This window comes from Diadema antillarum, unplaced genomic scaffold (genome assembly GCF_040938485.1).
Source record: "Diadema antillarum isolate AM-2024a unplaced genomic scaffold, OU_Dant_1.0 seq00001004_RagTag, whole genome shotgun sequence".
Taxonomy (NCBI): domain Eukaryota; kingdom Metazoa; phylum Echinodermata; class Echinoidea; order Diadematoida; family Diadematidae; genus Diadema; species Diadema antillarum.
Window position 1 is genome coordinate 129,600 of NW_027271842.1, and position 15,377 is coordinate 144,976.

Here is a 15,377-nt window from a genome sequence, read left to right on the forward strand (position 1 = left end):
GTTACTCAGTGATAATTACATACACGGAGTTTAGTCACCTCAAAGGAAGAAAAAGTCGTAACCACCGTGAAAACGGGGGAGAAAACAAATTCTCGTTTAAAGTCAATAATCAAATTTCTATAGATGGACGTGTGACATATTTTGGAACGCACAAAATTGATGATAACATTGTCACGTGGGAATGTGGACATCTGAACTGCAGCGATGTTGTTTCTTTATCTGGTCAAACTCTTGACAATAATTGTTAATTGCGGTGTTCTTCAAAGTAGTCAACTTGGACCTCTCCTGTTTATAACGTATATATAAATGATATAACGTTGTGCATATGTTATCTTTCTATCATTTATATACGTTGTAAACAGGAGAGGTCCGGGAAGACGAATTTGCGCTTCATGACAGGCATTCTTTGCGTTTTGAAGTTTCATGAAAATATATAAAGAGTTTGTTCGCCAAAACCGATAAGTCCATTTTTGAAGATTTGAAGTACGGTCTCTGTCATAAAGTACAAAATAATACCTTTTAAATGATATATTGGTCACTACATATAAAGGTACATTTTTGGAGTTATGGTCAAAAGAAGCAAATATTTTCTTATTATTCTCTTTATTTTTCTTGACCTTTAATCGCAAATATCTCCATTTGGCAAATATGGACTTAAACTAGGTTTTTGCGAACAAACTCTTCATATATTAGTGATATGGCCACAGTCGCATGTAGATTAGCTGAGGCCGTTATGTCATGGCCTCACAAGCTTTCTGTTCTTTTTTTTTTTTTTTTTTTGCACACAAAAATTTCCTGATTTCACACTTGGATATTCTTTCATTAGGAATAAATATATCCTTGTCATAAGATTGGATGGGATTGTCAAAATGTAGCAAGCAGTGGAGGAGCGATCTTTGCTGAAGATGGGCGTGTGTTTTTGAATAGTGCGGGGGGGGGGGAGAGGGGCCGAATAATTTGACTAATCGATGCCACTATAATAGCTGTTTGCGAAAACATTGGTAATCTGATATTTGATTTGATTCGATTTAATTTGATTTGATTTGATTTGATTTGATTCGGTTTGGTTTGTTTTTATTTGATTTGATTTGATATGATAGGATTTGATTTGAGTTGAGTTGGGTTGAGATGAGTTGATTTTTAAATTCATACATAAATGAAATACAAAGTCAATTGAACGAACTAGTTGAGCACAGTATAATTTGAATCTGACAGTTGAAACAGATAAATGATTAATTCAAATATTCAACATTTTTATATTACGCACTTTTAATAAGGTATTCCATAAGATATTCCTTATCTTTCTTAATTTTTGGCGAAACGTGATGAAAATCTTATTTTGATAGACTTCCGTGCTAATAATTTCTTCATTGAAAGAAAAAGCTAAAAGAAAAAAACACGGAGTGGCATTTCACTTTAAGATCATTACTCTGGATAGCACTTCCTATATTATGTGACAATTTCAGGAGCACTCCACAAATTGTTATTGAATGACTATGATTCGCCATCATTCCACCTGCTTATAATATGTCAATTTTTGAAGGATGACAGTAAACTCATTGGGATCTAGTCACCTATGATAGTGGTTTGCGGGTCTGTATTAATAGCAAATTGTCGTTTATTAAAGGGATAGTACAGTTTTGGTGGAGATGAGAATTGGGCTTTTAACTTTTTGCGAGATACCAAGAAAACACTTATGATATAGTACAGAGCATACCATCTTAAGAGGAATTCAAAGTTTATTTGATGAAAATCGGGTGTGGAATGAATGAAACACCCAAAAACGAAGTAAAACAAAACGATCGTAATAAAGTGTGGGTCTCACACTTTATTAGAATCGCTCTTTTTTGGATATCTCAGCCATTTCAAAACCAATTTTCATCAAATAAACGTTGAATTCCTCATAGAATTACATGCTCTTTCATATTTCATAAGAGGTTTCTCATTATCTCACCAAAAAATGTTAGAAACCTGAAATTAGGTCTCAACCAAAACTGTACGATTCCTTTAATAATAAACGTGCCCTTGTATTTAGTCCTTGTCTCTGACAGGGACGTCTTTGGATTTATCGCTACTCTCATTGCAAGTCTGTTTATTTTCACAGGATGAAAATACGACGAAAACAACGAGGCAATTAGCACAACCGTGTTTCTGATTTTGCCGCGAAGTACAGGGGACAACTTCACGTCTTTCCTTCTACGAACATTTCGGATAATTTTCAGACGTTTACACTTGACAGCTGTTTGAACAGTTATAGATTTGTTATTTATTGGGTACAGAGTTTCAGATTTTATGGGGTAAGGTATAAGAATGCTTTCAAAATGTACAACAAATCACAATGAACAAGGATGATGACCAAAAGCCAAACACGACTGTTTGACAAAATGGTGTCGAATTAGCACCACTGTCATGCTTGGCAATATTGACCACGAGGAGCTATCATATTTAGCCACGAAATATAGCCATTCCTACTCGAGACCCGAACGTGGGTTGTCGGCTTGACATCAAGTCTGGGGACATTCATGTTAATGTTCAACTACACTCTTACGAATGAGGTAAATGTATAACACGAATTGAGCGATGAAATATTAACAAAAGTAAGAAGGTTGAGAATTATATGAAATTCAAACATATTTCCGGTACCTTATTCAGTAAATCACAATCCCTGCAACTAGAACGGGTATTAAATCCTATCACCTCTCAAGTCTACCATTGGGTTCGTGAACAACAACAACAACAAAAAATGTAATAAAAAATAAATCGTTTGTAACTACTACTTTGCAACCTTAACCAGTCACAGATCACAGATCACAAGCCCAGTATGATTGTGTACGTCAAAGAACATGTTTTTTTTTTTTTTTTTTTTTTTTTTTTTTTTGGGGGGGGGTTTAGGGATATCCGGTAAAATGAGTATTTTAGTAAAGACAATTAAATTCTATTACCTCTCAAGTCTACCATTGGTTCATGAACAACAACAACAACAACAATAACAAATTATTGTTATAAAAAGTAAATCGTTTGTAACTACTATTTTACAACCTTAATCAGTATTTAGATGGCCACCGATCACAAGCCCAGTATGGGTACGTAAAGAAAATGCTTTTTTTTTTGTTAGATATATTCGAAAAATAAGTATCTTAGTAAAGACAATTCAATTCTATCACCTCTCAAGTCTACCATTGGTTCGTGAATAACAACAGCAATAACAAATTGTTGTTATAAAAAGTAAATCTTTTTTAACTAATATTTTACAACCTTAATCAGTATTTAAATGGCCACCGATCACAAGCCCAGTATGATTGGGTACGTAAAGAACATGCTTTTTTGTAGATATGTCCGATAAAATAGGTATTTTAGTAAAGACAATTAAGCTATGATTTGTGTTCAGGCCAATGAGCAACTCAGGGGATGTGAGACAACACGATACCATAATCATAGTCATTTCTGGAACTCCGTTCTGAAAAATAATACCAAAGGGAGTTATTTGTTTTATCATTCGCTTCAAATTGTTCTAAGGTTTCAATGATTAGAAAGGTTTACTAATGACATAAAGTTGCGGGGAATATATTTAATCATTGACAAACGAAAAATCCTACCGCAAGTATAACAAAATGGAGAGACTTCCGAACCAATGAAATCATCATCTGCAGCTACTTTGAATATTTCATTTTCATTTCTGTTTCATTTCATTTCATTTCATTTATTTTCATGTGTTCTCGAATTACCTTATCATTTGATTGTAAACGATATCACTGCTTCAAACAGCAACAATAAAAGCATGAAACTTGAGGGATTCGTTGACCTTCTGATTGTATTTCCGATTTTAACTAAACCTCTCCTGTTTGATGAGTTCGATTTATTTCTATCATCATATCATTTCATTTTAATCCACAACTCCCCTTCTCCTATATGTCCTTTATTTAGTCTATGGCGTATTTGAATGGTCACACACATAGTATTACGAAGACGTGGAATATCCGCAAGTTCGTATGTAATGATTTAGATCAGGAAGTAGAAACCTGATAACTATTTTATGTAAAGTAGATACACAGAAGATTTAGGACTGTGTACAGATAACAAAAGATTCTCATTGGTACCATTGGTTGCCATGTACGATTTGACGGCACTAAATAGTAATCAGCTAGAGCTTAATTTGACTTTAAGCCAGCGTTACGTATACGCGCAAACACGCCCCCTGCTCTTTATAAATGATATCAGTAACAGCTATCAAGCGTGGTGTAAAGGTCCTCAATTGATAGGAGATTATCTCATAATCTTTAAGAAGTTCTCTTTTATTCCTCTGAGAATTTCCTCTCCGGTACGGTTGCCCGTTGTGTTTCATCATCATTATCATCATCTTAATCGTTGACTTTACTTTGCTATTATCGAAATCATTGTCATAATTATCTTATTATGATTATCATTATTTTGATTATCGTTATCATTATTGTTATTATCATTATTATTATTATTATAATTATCATTTTTATTATTATTATAATTATCATTTTTATTATTATTATCATTATTATTATTGTTATCATCATCATTATCATTATTATTATTATCATTACTACTACTACTGTCATCTAATTATTGTTATAGTTACTGTTATCATTAGTATCATTTTCGTCATCATCGTGATTGATATTATTATACTCTATTGATTGTTTTTGTTGCCACTAGCGTTATTACTTAAAAAAAAACAATGTTTGAATCTATGGGCAAAGATAGAGACATACATTTCATCCCATCAAGACACTTTACAAGTGGAAAGCTATAATTCTCTGCTTGATTGAGAATGATGACAGCACTGCATGCAGGAAACAGCCTGGCCATTTGGGCATCGCTAAAACGGTTTTGCTCGTTTTCTCTTTGCTGTACAATAATTATGCATGGATATCATATTCTATAATATTGTGTTATTCTGTGATATGATATGATATGATATGATATGATATGATATGATATGATATGACATGATATGGTGTGGTATGTTTTTATATTATATTATATTATATTATATTATATTATATCATATATTATATTATATTATATTATATTATATCATATCATATCATATCATATCATATTATATTCTACTATATTATATCATATCATATTATATTATATTATATTATATTATATTATATTATATTATATCATTCTATTTTATATCACGTTCCATCATATTTCATAATTACATATAATTAATATACCAATGATGCGCAGGACAGAGTAGATCGATGAGAATTGGATGTGCGAGTACAACTTTGGAACTGTTTAAACCCGCGAGCGCAACAACAACGAGGCTTGTTTCTTAAAGTCCGGAAAAATATACTAGCAGTGTAATGAAATAGAATCATATCATAATGTGACTTCACTGTATGAAATACAAATGAGTGGAAATGGAGGGGACCGCTGAAAAAAATAGAATAGCTTGGCTTGTAATTTGCTAATTTGCGTAGACTGCATTACACCCGACAATACAGTGCAATTAGGCTCATCGGTAAGTTTGGAAGAAGGACCGAACACCTGCTGCACTTTGTACGTACAGTATGTGTTTACTAATATTCTTAAAAGTTGTTATCTGTTCTTTTTTTTCAAATACATCTAGATAGCAGTCAAGGGTTGTGCGTGATAACAGAGCACGGACTACTCAAGATATCATACCATTTAAAGGGATGGCATAGTAATAGTTGAGGTTAGAATTCAGCTTTTCATTTTTAACGAGATACTTAAAAACTACTATATGAAATGCTAAAAAGCATACGATTTTTAGAGAAATTCAAAGTTTATTTCATAAAAATCGGTTTTGAAATGATCGAGATATCCAAAAACAAATTGAAACAAAGCTATCTTCATTAAAGGTGGATCTCAACATTTATTAAGCTTGCTTTGTTTTGGATATCTCAGCCAGCTTAAACCAATTTTCATCATGTAAACTTTGAATTTTTCTTAGAATTATATGCTCTTTAATATTTCCTAGGAGGTTTCTTATCATCTCCAAAAATAATCATCAAAGAATGTTTGAAACCTCAAGTCCCATCGCAACCAAAACTGTACTATTCCCTTAACGCCAACACGCGCAATATGCATAAATGGTTGAAGTGATGCTATTTATTTTGCCCCTTATCCCTTTATCTTTGATTGTCGGGGCCAGCTACTAACTCGAGATCTGTATTATCAGGTGCTTCCAGTAATAATGTCAGATAGCTGGACAGGCAAATGTGGTCAAACGTACTGAATTAAGACCCGGAAATAATATGGTATATGACGCAGATTCAAGTAATCAAACCTTTCATCATGTTAGTTTCAGTCAAAAGCATCTAAATCGCATAACATCTAAAAAATGCACGGTCGAACTTTCCGAGACCTCGATATAAACCACTGTATCATCACAGAGAGATAAAAAACACAGACAAATTTATATAAACTTCATTAAACATAATAGTGGATACTGTGGTTGATTACAATCAGCCACCTGTCATAGTGTGGCTGATAAGAGTGAATGCAGCGACAAAAATTAATCAAACCCCACTTCGGGATGTCAAACATGTTGTTCTAAAATGTTTAAAGGCGTAGATGCACATGTATAATATACCTACATTTTTTTTTCTATTTGAAAACGTTAATCCGCCTTTATGAGAGTAAGGAGGAGCTCCGGGCAGATAGAAAAAAAAATACAATATTTCACGAATTAAATGAGTCAAGTTGGTTATTGAATGTATGGAATCTATATTCACGGTGTTTGAGCTATTGTCTAAAAAAAGACGAATCCCACTTGTAAATTGCCAGGTGAAAGGCATAATACTATGTGACCCTGCTTCACAAAATCAACAATAGGTCGCCAGACAAGGATTTTTAGTTTTGGACAGATTCTAAAAGAGCAGACTCTAAGCTTTAAAATGATGTATAACTCAATTAAAAATGGAATCTCCAAACCTATCTAAATATTGGAAAGAAATCACATACTGTTGGAAGGTGTCTGAAGTACAGAGTTTATTAATGCGCTTTAATCTTTACCAAACCGTGTAAGCTGTGCGATGAATGGGACAAAAACGGGATCTAAACTACAAGAGCAACAACAATGAAGGGATTATGAGATTAAGCTGAAATTGAGCATGTTCTATTAACACATTATGTCCATGAGTAATGCCAACTTGCAAAGCAGTATAGCATTATCCTTTCAAAAGCTTTTAGACTTGAAACTGAAGAGTGTGCAAAGGATTTTTAAAAAAAATGAAAAGGGGCCTCTAAGACATAACTGATTATTCTACTCCCCCCCCCCCCTCCGCAACAACAACAAAAAAAAAAATTGTAGAAAAACTGCTGAAAACACGCTTTCCCCATTCATGTTATGATACCAAACTAAAGAACAGAGCAGAAGAAGGATAGCTCTTTCAGGATATTATGAAAAACTCACGATTGACTTGGTTGACCTGTTTCACCATTTATGAGTCCTAATGTAAAATAAAGTGGTGCAACTTTTTGTTGGTTTTGTGATAAAAGGTCATTTATATAATTTTGCTCAGCGCGCAATCGCTTCTTTTAAAATTAATGATTTGAGAAATGTGCAGACTGGTAAAAATGAATTACTCTTCAGATTTGTTAATATGCAATCCATGATGTTGAATTAATGAGCTGTCATCTTGAAGCATTCGAGGTATATACCGGTATATGTTACAAAAACGCTGAAATCCAATGTGCGACAATCCAGCTATTTGGACCTTGTGCTGACTAGTATACGAATAATTTATGAGTTGTGAGTGCATAGGGCACGAATATCGCACGAGGCGCGAGATAAGCCACTGGTCTATTCAACAAGGCGCGTAGCGCCGCGTTGAATAGACCAGTGGCGAATCTCGCGCCGAGTGCGGTATTACGTGCCCCAATGCACGAACAAAATCATAAATTATTCGTTTTATACAACACCTTGTCCACAATCACAGTACTAAAACAGGGCCCAAAAATAAATGTAACATCAGGCAGAGAATTGTAAACCACCCTGTGTACTGCTTTCAAACACTCGTCATGATTCGACCACGACACAGGAATCACAAACTCCGCAGGGTCTATACCAAATCTCTTTGGTCTATACCCATTATACGCTTACGTTAGATCGAGTTAGGCCTGACTGTTAGGCCGATCTGAGATGTCGGTAGATCTAGTTGTAGGTTTAGACTTTGTCTATTTCCGAAAATGATTTTGTATAAAAACACAGAAAAATAATCAAATTACGGTTTCTCAACTTGAAATGAAGTCTTGATTTTGGGATCACTGTGGTCCACGTAGCAGATCAGAGTCAAAAGTAAAAACACAGCAGGAGGTGTAAAGGCCGCGATACATGCAACTAGCTAGGTAAAGTAGCTGCGCGTACACGTTAACGTTGCATGTACTCCGCCGCGCCTGGCTGGGTATATGGGAGACTTACCGGCAGCGCAGCGCAGCCGGCCAGCACGTACAATGTACACTGTACTAAGTTTGCTGGCGCTTTGCTACGGGTGGGTGTGAGCCACAGAACTCTGTGAGCGGCCATGCATTAGTAGCCCCCCGCGAAGCCGTGCTATAGTACCTTCGAGCCATGCAATAGGCCCATGCCAGGGGCCTATTGTATGGCTGTCACTCTCAATGAGTTTGATAGGTATTTTCTATTGAATGTCATGTGACATGTTCTTGGCCAATCACAATTCGACATCATTCTGAGGCAACGGCGTAGCCAGGATTTCATCTTAGGGGGGGGGGGGGCGGTTAGTCTGCGAGGGAGCGAAGCGACCGAGCCCGAGCGAGCGGAGCGAGCGAGGGGGAGAGGTTGTGGGAGGGGGGTGTCCCCCCTCCCAAGGTAAGAACTTTTTGCATTTTGATGTTGTAAATGGTGCAATTTGATGCATGTTTTTGCGCGTTATATCGACGTGAAACAGTCCCACTTGTTTAAGGTAGCAGTTTATTTTGATGTAGATTATTATTGAACAATTTGCCTTTAAAATGCTATAAGTTAAATACACTTCTTGTATTAACTATTTTCACTGAATATCATGAACGCGACTGAACCCGAGAGAGCGGAGCGAGTGAAGGGGGAGGGGAGGGTGTGGGAGGGGGTGTGCCCCTCCCACGGTGAGAACTTTTTGCATTTTGATGTTGCAAATGGTGCAATTTGATGCATGTTTTTGCGCGTTTTATCGACGTGAAACAGTCCCACTTGTTTAAGGTAGCAGTATATTTTAGTGTAGATTATTATTGAACAATTTGCATATAAAATGGCATACGTTAAATACACTTCTTGTATTAATTCTTTTCACTGAATATCGTGAACGCGACTGAACCCGAGCGAGTGGAGCGAGTGAAGGGGGAGGGGAGGGTGTGGGAGGGGGTGTCCCCCTCCCACGGTGAGAACTTTTTGCATTTTGATGTTGCAAATGGTGCAATTTGATGCATGTTTTTGCGTGTTTTAAAGAGTTGAAACAGTCCCACTTGTTTAAGGTTGCAGTATATTTTGATGTAGACTATCATTGAACAATTTGCCTATATAATGGTATAATTTGAATACACTTCTTGTATCAATTCTTTTCACTGAATATCATGAACGCGACTGAACCCGAGCGAGCAGAGCGAGCGAGGGGGGAGGGGAGGGGGTGTCCCCCCTCCCACGGTGAGAACTTTTTGAATTTCGATGTTGCAAATGGTGCAATTTGATGCATGTTTTTGCGCGTTTATCGACGTGAAACAGTCCCACTTGTTTAAGGTAGCAGTATATTTTAGTGTAGATTATTATTGAACAATTTGCATATAAAATGGCATACGTTAAATACACTTCTTGTATTAATTCTTTTCACTGAATATCGTGAACGCGACTGAACCCGAGCGAGTGGAGCGAGTGAAGGGGGAGGGGAGGGTGTGGGAGGGGGTGTCCCCCTCCCACGGTAAGAACTTTTTGCATTTTGATGTTGCAAATGGTGCAATTTGATGCATGTTTTTGCGTGTTTTAAAGAGTTGAAACAGTCCCACTTGTTTAAGGTTGCAGTATATTTTGATGTAGACTATCATTGAACAATTTGCCTATATAATGGTATAATTTGAATACACTTCTTGTATCAATTCTTTTCACTGAATATCATGAACGCGACTGAACCCGAGCGAGCAGAGCGAGCGAGGGGGGAGGGGAGGGGTGTCCCCCCTCCCACGGTGAGAACTTTTTGAATTTCGATGTTGCAAATGGTGCAATTTGATGCATGTTTTTGCGCGTTTTATCGACGTGAAACAGTCCCACTTGTTTAAGGTAGCAGTATATTTTAGTGTAGATTATTATTGAACAATTTGCATATAAAATGGCATACGTTAAATACACTTCTTGTATTAATTCTTTTCACTGAATATCGTGAACGCGACTGAACCCGAGCGAGTGGAGCGAGTGAAGGGGGAGGGGAGGGTGTGGGAGGGGGTGTCCCCCTCCCACGGTAAGAACTTTTTGCATTTTGATGTTGCAAATGGTGCAATTTGATGCATGTTTTTGCGTGTTTTAAAGAGTTGAAACAGTCCCACTTGTTTAAGGTAGCAGTATATTTTAGTGTAGATTATTATTGAACAATTTGCATATAAAATGGCATACGTTAAATACACTTCTTGTATTAATTCTTTTCACTGAATATCGTGAACGCGACTGAACCCGAGCGAGTGGAGCGAGTGAAGGGGGAGGGGAGGGTGTGGGAGGGGGTGTCCCCCTCCCACGGTAAGAACTTTTTGCATTTTGATGTTGCAAATGGTGCAATTTGATGCATGTTTTTGCGTGTTTTAAAGAGTTGAAACAGTCCCACTTGTTTAAGGTTGCAGTATAATTTAGTGTATATTATTATTGAACAATTTGCCTATATAATGGTATAATTTGAATACACTTCTTGTATCAATTCTTTTCACTGAATATCATGAACGCGACTGAACCCGAGCGAGCAGAGCGAGCGAGGGGGGAGGGGAGGGGGTGTCCCCCCTCCCACGGTGAGAACTTTTTGAATTTCGATGTTGCAAATGGTGCAATTTGATGCATGTTTTTGCGCGTTTTATCGACGTGAAACAGTCCCACTTGTTTAAGGTAGCAGTATATTTTGATGTAGATTATCATTGAACAATTTGCCTATAAAATGCTATCATTTAGATACGCTTCTTGTATTACTTCTTTTCACTGAATATCATGAACGCGACTGAACCCGAGAGAGCGGAGAGAGCGAGGGGGAGGGGAGGGTGTGGGAGGGGGGTGTACCCCCTCCCACGGTGAGAACTTTTTGCATTTTGATGTTGCAAATGGTGCAATTTGATACATGTTTTTGCGTGTTTTAACGTGATGAAACAGTCCCACTTGTTTAAAGTTGCAGTATAATTTAGTGTATATTATTATTGAACAATTTGCCTATAAAATGGTATCATTTAAATAATCTTCTTGTATTAATTCTTACACTGAATATCATGAACACCGTCTGTTCAGCAGTCAAACAGAAAAAGCATGCACACGAGGGTGTAGAACTCATAGGGCCGGCATATCCCCTCCCACACGAAGGTGATTTTGCGTTTTCAGACCTGAAATTCAGCGATCTGTTGCAAATTTTTGGTGCAATACTTTTTCATCGAAGTGATAAAATCACGGAATTTAGCTCTTATTCCGAATGTGCACCATCTGTGTGTATGTATAAAGTCTAGTGAGGTATATAGAGGAAGGGGGATTCCTCCTCCCGCTCGCGGAGCTTTTGCGTTTTTAGAATTGAAATAAAGCGATCTGGGTATATAGCCACAGTCTATACTTCTTATGCATGGTGGAAGGGGGGAGGGGTGGGGGAGCAGGGAGAAGGCGTGGGCGAGTGTTATCCCCACCCTTCCCTTCCGATCGAGCTTTTGCCTTTTTAAGGTTGAAATTGAGATATCTCATCTACGCATTTTTGATGGAATCAACATTTGGGAAATCACACACACACACACACACACACACAAAACTGATTAGGGGGGGCTGAGGGAGGAAAAAGTCGATTAAAAGGGGAAATTCCCCTTATACATGAGGGAACCTTGAGTTTTCGGAATATAAGTGATAAGTCTTGTGCACTCAGAATTATTCATAATTTTTTGTAAATCTAAAAAGTGTACTAAGCTAGGGAAAGAGGCACAGAGGGGGAGGGTTTGGGAGGGGGTATCCCCCTCCCAAGCACGAGAGATTTTGCATATTTTGAATTGAAATTCAACGATCTGGTGCACACTTTGAGTGAAATATTCAAAAAATATCTTATTTGATGAAAGGTTGCAAAGGAGACCCGCTTCATGTGCATGCATATACAGTATACACGCATTTTTTTTTCCGCCTCCCAAATCCCCGGTCCAAATCTTAGGGGGGGCGATCGCCCCCATCGCCCCCCCCCCCCCCTGGCTACGCCAGTGTTCTGAGGTGTTGTATAAAGACGGCTATACAACTGAGTTTGTATAGGTTAATCATATTGGCAGTGTGCACAGGATCGTTCGGTGTTCGCATAGGTGTGTTGTGGAGTTCTGCAGAGCAGGACACAAGTCAACTCGACCACGGACGGTGTCGGAAGGTAATTGGGAAGAACCATGAAAGTTTTGATCGCACTGTGCTTCATCGCATTGGGTAAGTCCATTAGTCACTTTCTATTCCTATACACCGCTTTGGATGACAACTTTGCCATCATCGATAATGAACAGAACAGTGTGACAGAGACCAACGTGGTTCCCCCACTGAACCGCTGATCTTCGAGCTATTTTATGTGTTACTGATCTTAGTGATGCGATTTATTTAACTTGTCTCTTTAATTCCTCCCATATATACTCCAAATTCTAGATCTACAAGACATTTTTTTTTACACTTACTCTGTTATTAGTCACTGGCACTCTAAAACAAGCTATTTTTCCTATTTTAACTACTGCTACCATTACTACTTTTACTACTATTACTACTACTACTACAACTACTACTACTGCTCCTATACATACTTTACTACGACTACTATAAAGATTATATACTACTTTTACTACCACTAAACTACTGCGACTGCTACATATGATAATAATGATACGACTACGACTACTACTATTCACTACCACGGATACTACTTTTACCACTACCTCTACATCTACCTTTTCTTTTACTGCCACTATATCACTATCCTTAATCGTATTTATACTATATCTTTCTGTGTACAGAAATTGCTTCTACTAATACTGCAGGCATTATCAATTTACCCTATCAGTTTACGTAACGTGGTTTGCGAGATATTGATGTTCTTGTTCTAGCTTTTCTTCTGTTCTTCTACTACTTCATTTTTCTTCTTTAACTTCATTTTTCCATCTTAAACATGTTAAACTCACCTATACGTCACACAAAGTGACAATCTGCAAGCACGCTGTATCGTCAAGCTTTCCCTGCATGGTTGTGCTCCGGTTGTGCTTATACCGTAAAGAAAAGTCATGACAGTATTCTTGTTTGGGTATACGCCCACCCGCAGCTACTAGTTGGGGCCACGAATCGGTTTGTGTGCTATGTGAAACCCGTGACCTCAGACAAGTGTAGCAGAGATACTTCGTTGAGAAGTCTACTCGCTGAAACAGGTCACCCTATATTTTCATGTTAGCTGTGTATCAGTCAAGTGGAATGCTATCTCCCTTTTGTAGTTTTAGCAATTCAAATTCATCCCTAGCACAACAGAAATAAATCAAAATTGGACAAGAAATGTGGTTGCTCTGGGCCTTATATGCGTCACGTGTTTTCACGAGATAATGAGCGGTCATCACATAATTACACAAATTAGATGAGGTAACAATGTCATCGGTTCTCCGATGTCTCTTTGACCTGTATATAAATATTTCATTGTGTTCAACTTTCTTGTCAAAGAATTCATATTCGCGTAAAACTTTTGCAAAGTTTTTAATAACTTCGCAACAATGGACCCTAAGACTACAAAGAGTTGTACATGTGACATTATCAACGTTATTTTTGTAATATCTTGTAATGTACATGTATATATCCTCACACTGTCAAAATTTTGAGATCTTAAAGGGCGCGATCACTTGGCAATCTTTTGCTAGTGTAACGGCGGTTTAAGGTGCAAATTTGCACCCCGAAAGGTGCTCCCACTGTGACGCTGGTAGAGGTGCAAAGTTGAATCTATTTTTCTTGCAATGTATCCCGATAAGAAGACACGGGTGGTTTCATCTTATACATTGAAGTTCATGGAATTGTCTTTATGTTCTATTGGTATCATTATGTTGTCGTGACGTCACCTATTCTTGTAGCCTTCCATCCCAGTCACCTCCAGTGATGACGGCCATCGGATGAGAAAGGAAAAGAAGAAGATAATGAGATATGGAGAAGGACAAAAAAATTGACAGATAAGAGAGAAAAGGAGGGGAACTATAGAGAAACGTTTTATATCCGCTTCACTATAGCTGACGCATGAGTGATGTAAATGATTAAAATGAGTTCCCCAATCAGTTCCTATCGCAAAGCTAAACTGCCTCTTGATATGAAGAGTCCTTCTCCGAGACAAGAGGGCACTTAGTACTCCCCAAAGATAACTTAATTGGTTCTGTAAATTTCAATGATCATTAAAGCACGCAAGTCCATGCCATCACACGTAATCTGATCTAGTATCGCGTCCAAATTTAAGAAGAGGGTTTGACAGTGATAAGTCTTCTTACGGTCTTCATCTTTAAAGGGATAATACAGCATTGGTGGAGATGAGAATTGGGCTTTTAACTTTTTGCGACATGCCAAGAAAACACTTATGATATAGTACAGAGCATACCATTTTAAGAGGAATTCAAAGCTTATTTGATGAAAATCGGGTTTGGAATGACTGAAACATCCAAAAAACAAAGTAAAACAAAGCGATCGTAATAAATTGTGGATCCCACACTTTAAAAGAATCGCTATTTTCTTTTTTATATCTCAGCCATTTCAAAACCAATTTTCATCAAATAAACGTTGATTCCTCATAGAATTACATCCTCTTTCATGTTTTATAAGAGGTTTGAATTTAAGTGAAATTAGGTCTCAACCAAAACTATACGATCCCTTTAAAGGTACAAGCGGCAATACGTGTAGAAAACTTGTCGAAATTCAGAAATAAACAAACACGTACCATTGCTCGGACCAAAAACATTCACTGGTACATCATACAGTTAACTCCCGTTATAACGAAGTCCTCGGGACCGGCATTTTTTCTTTCGTTATATCGTAATTTCTTATAATTGAACAAATAAACAATAAAAATACATAAAGCAGATAATGTTGTGGCCTGATGTTTACTTCATTGTAACTGATATTGTCTCATAATCGTGCACTGTAACAACAATTACAGCCATTATGCAATCATAAATATAAGTATAGA

The 15,377-nt window shown here is 37.3% G+C and overlaps 1 protein-coding gene across 1 annotated transcript in view; it reads left to right on the top strand.

Annotated features, from left to right (window-relative positions):
- The first annotated feature begins 12,560 nt into the window (after nt 1-12,560).
- The window catches only part of LOC139742535 (xaa-Pro aminopeptidase 1-like), a 41,687-nt gene continuing 38,870 nt past the window's right edge, over nt 12,561-15,377 (top strand). Inside the window, exon 1 of the mRNA XM_071653067.1 lies at nt 12,561-12,619. Within this exon, the coding sequence (XP_071509168.1) occupies nt 12,583-12,619 (37 nt within the window). The 5' untranslated portion in view covers nt 12,561-12,582. The remainder of the gene's footprint in view (nt 12,620-15,377) is intronic.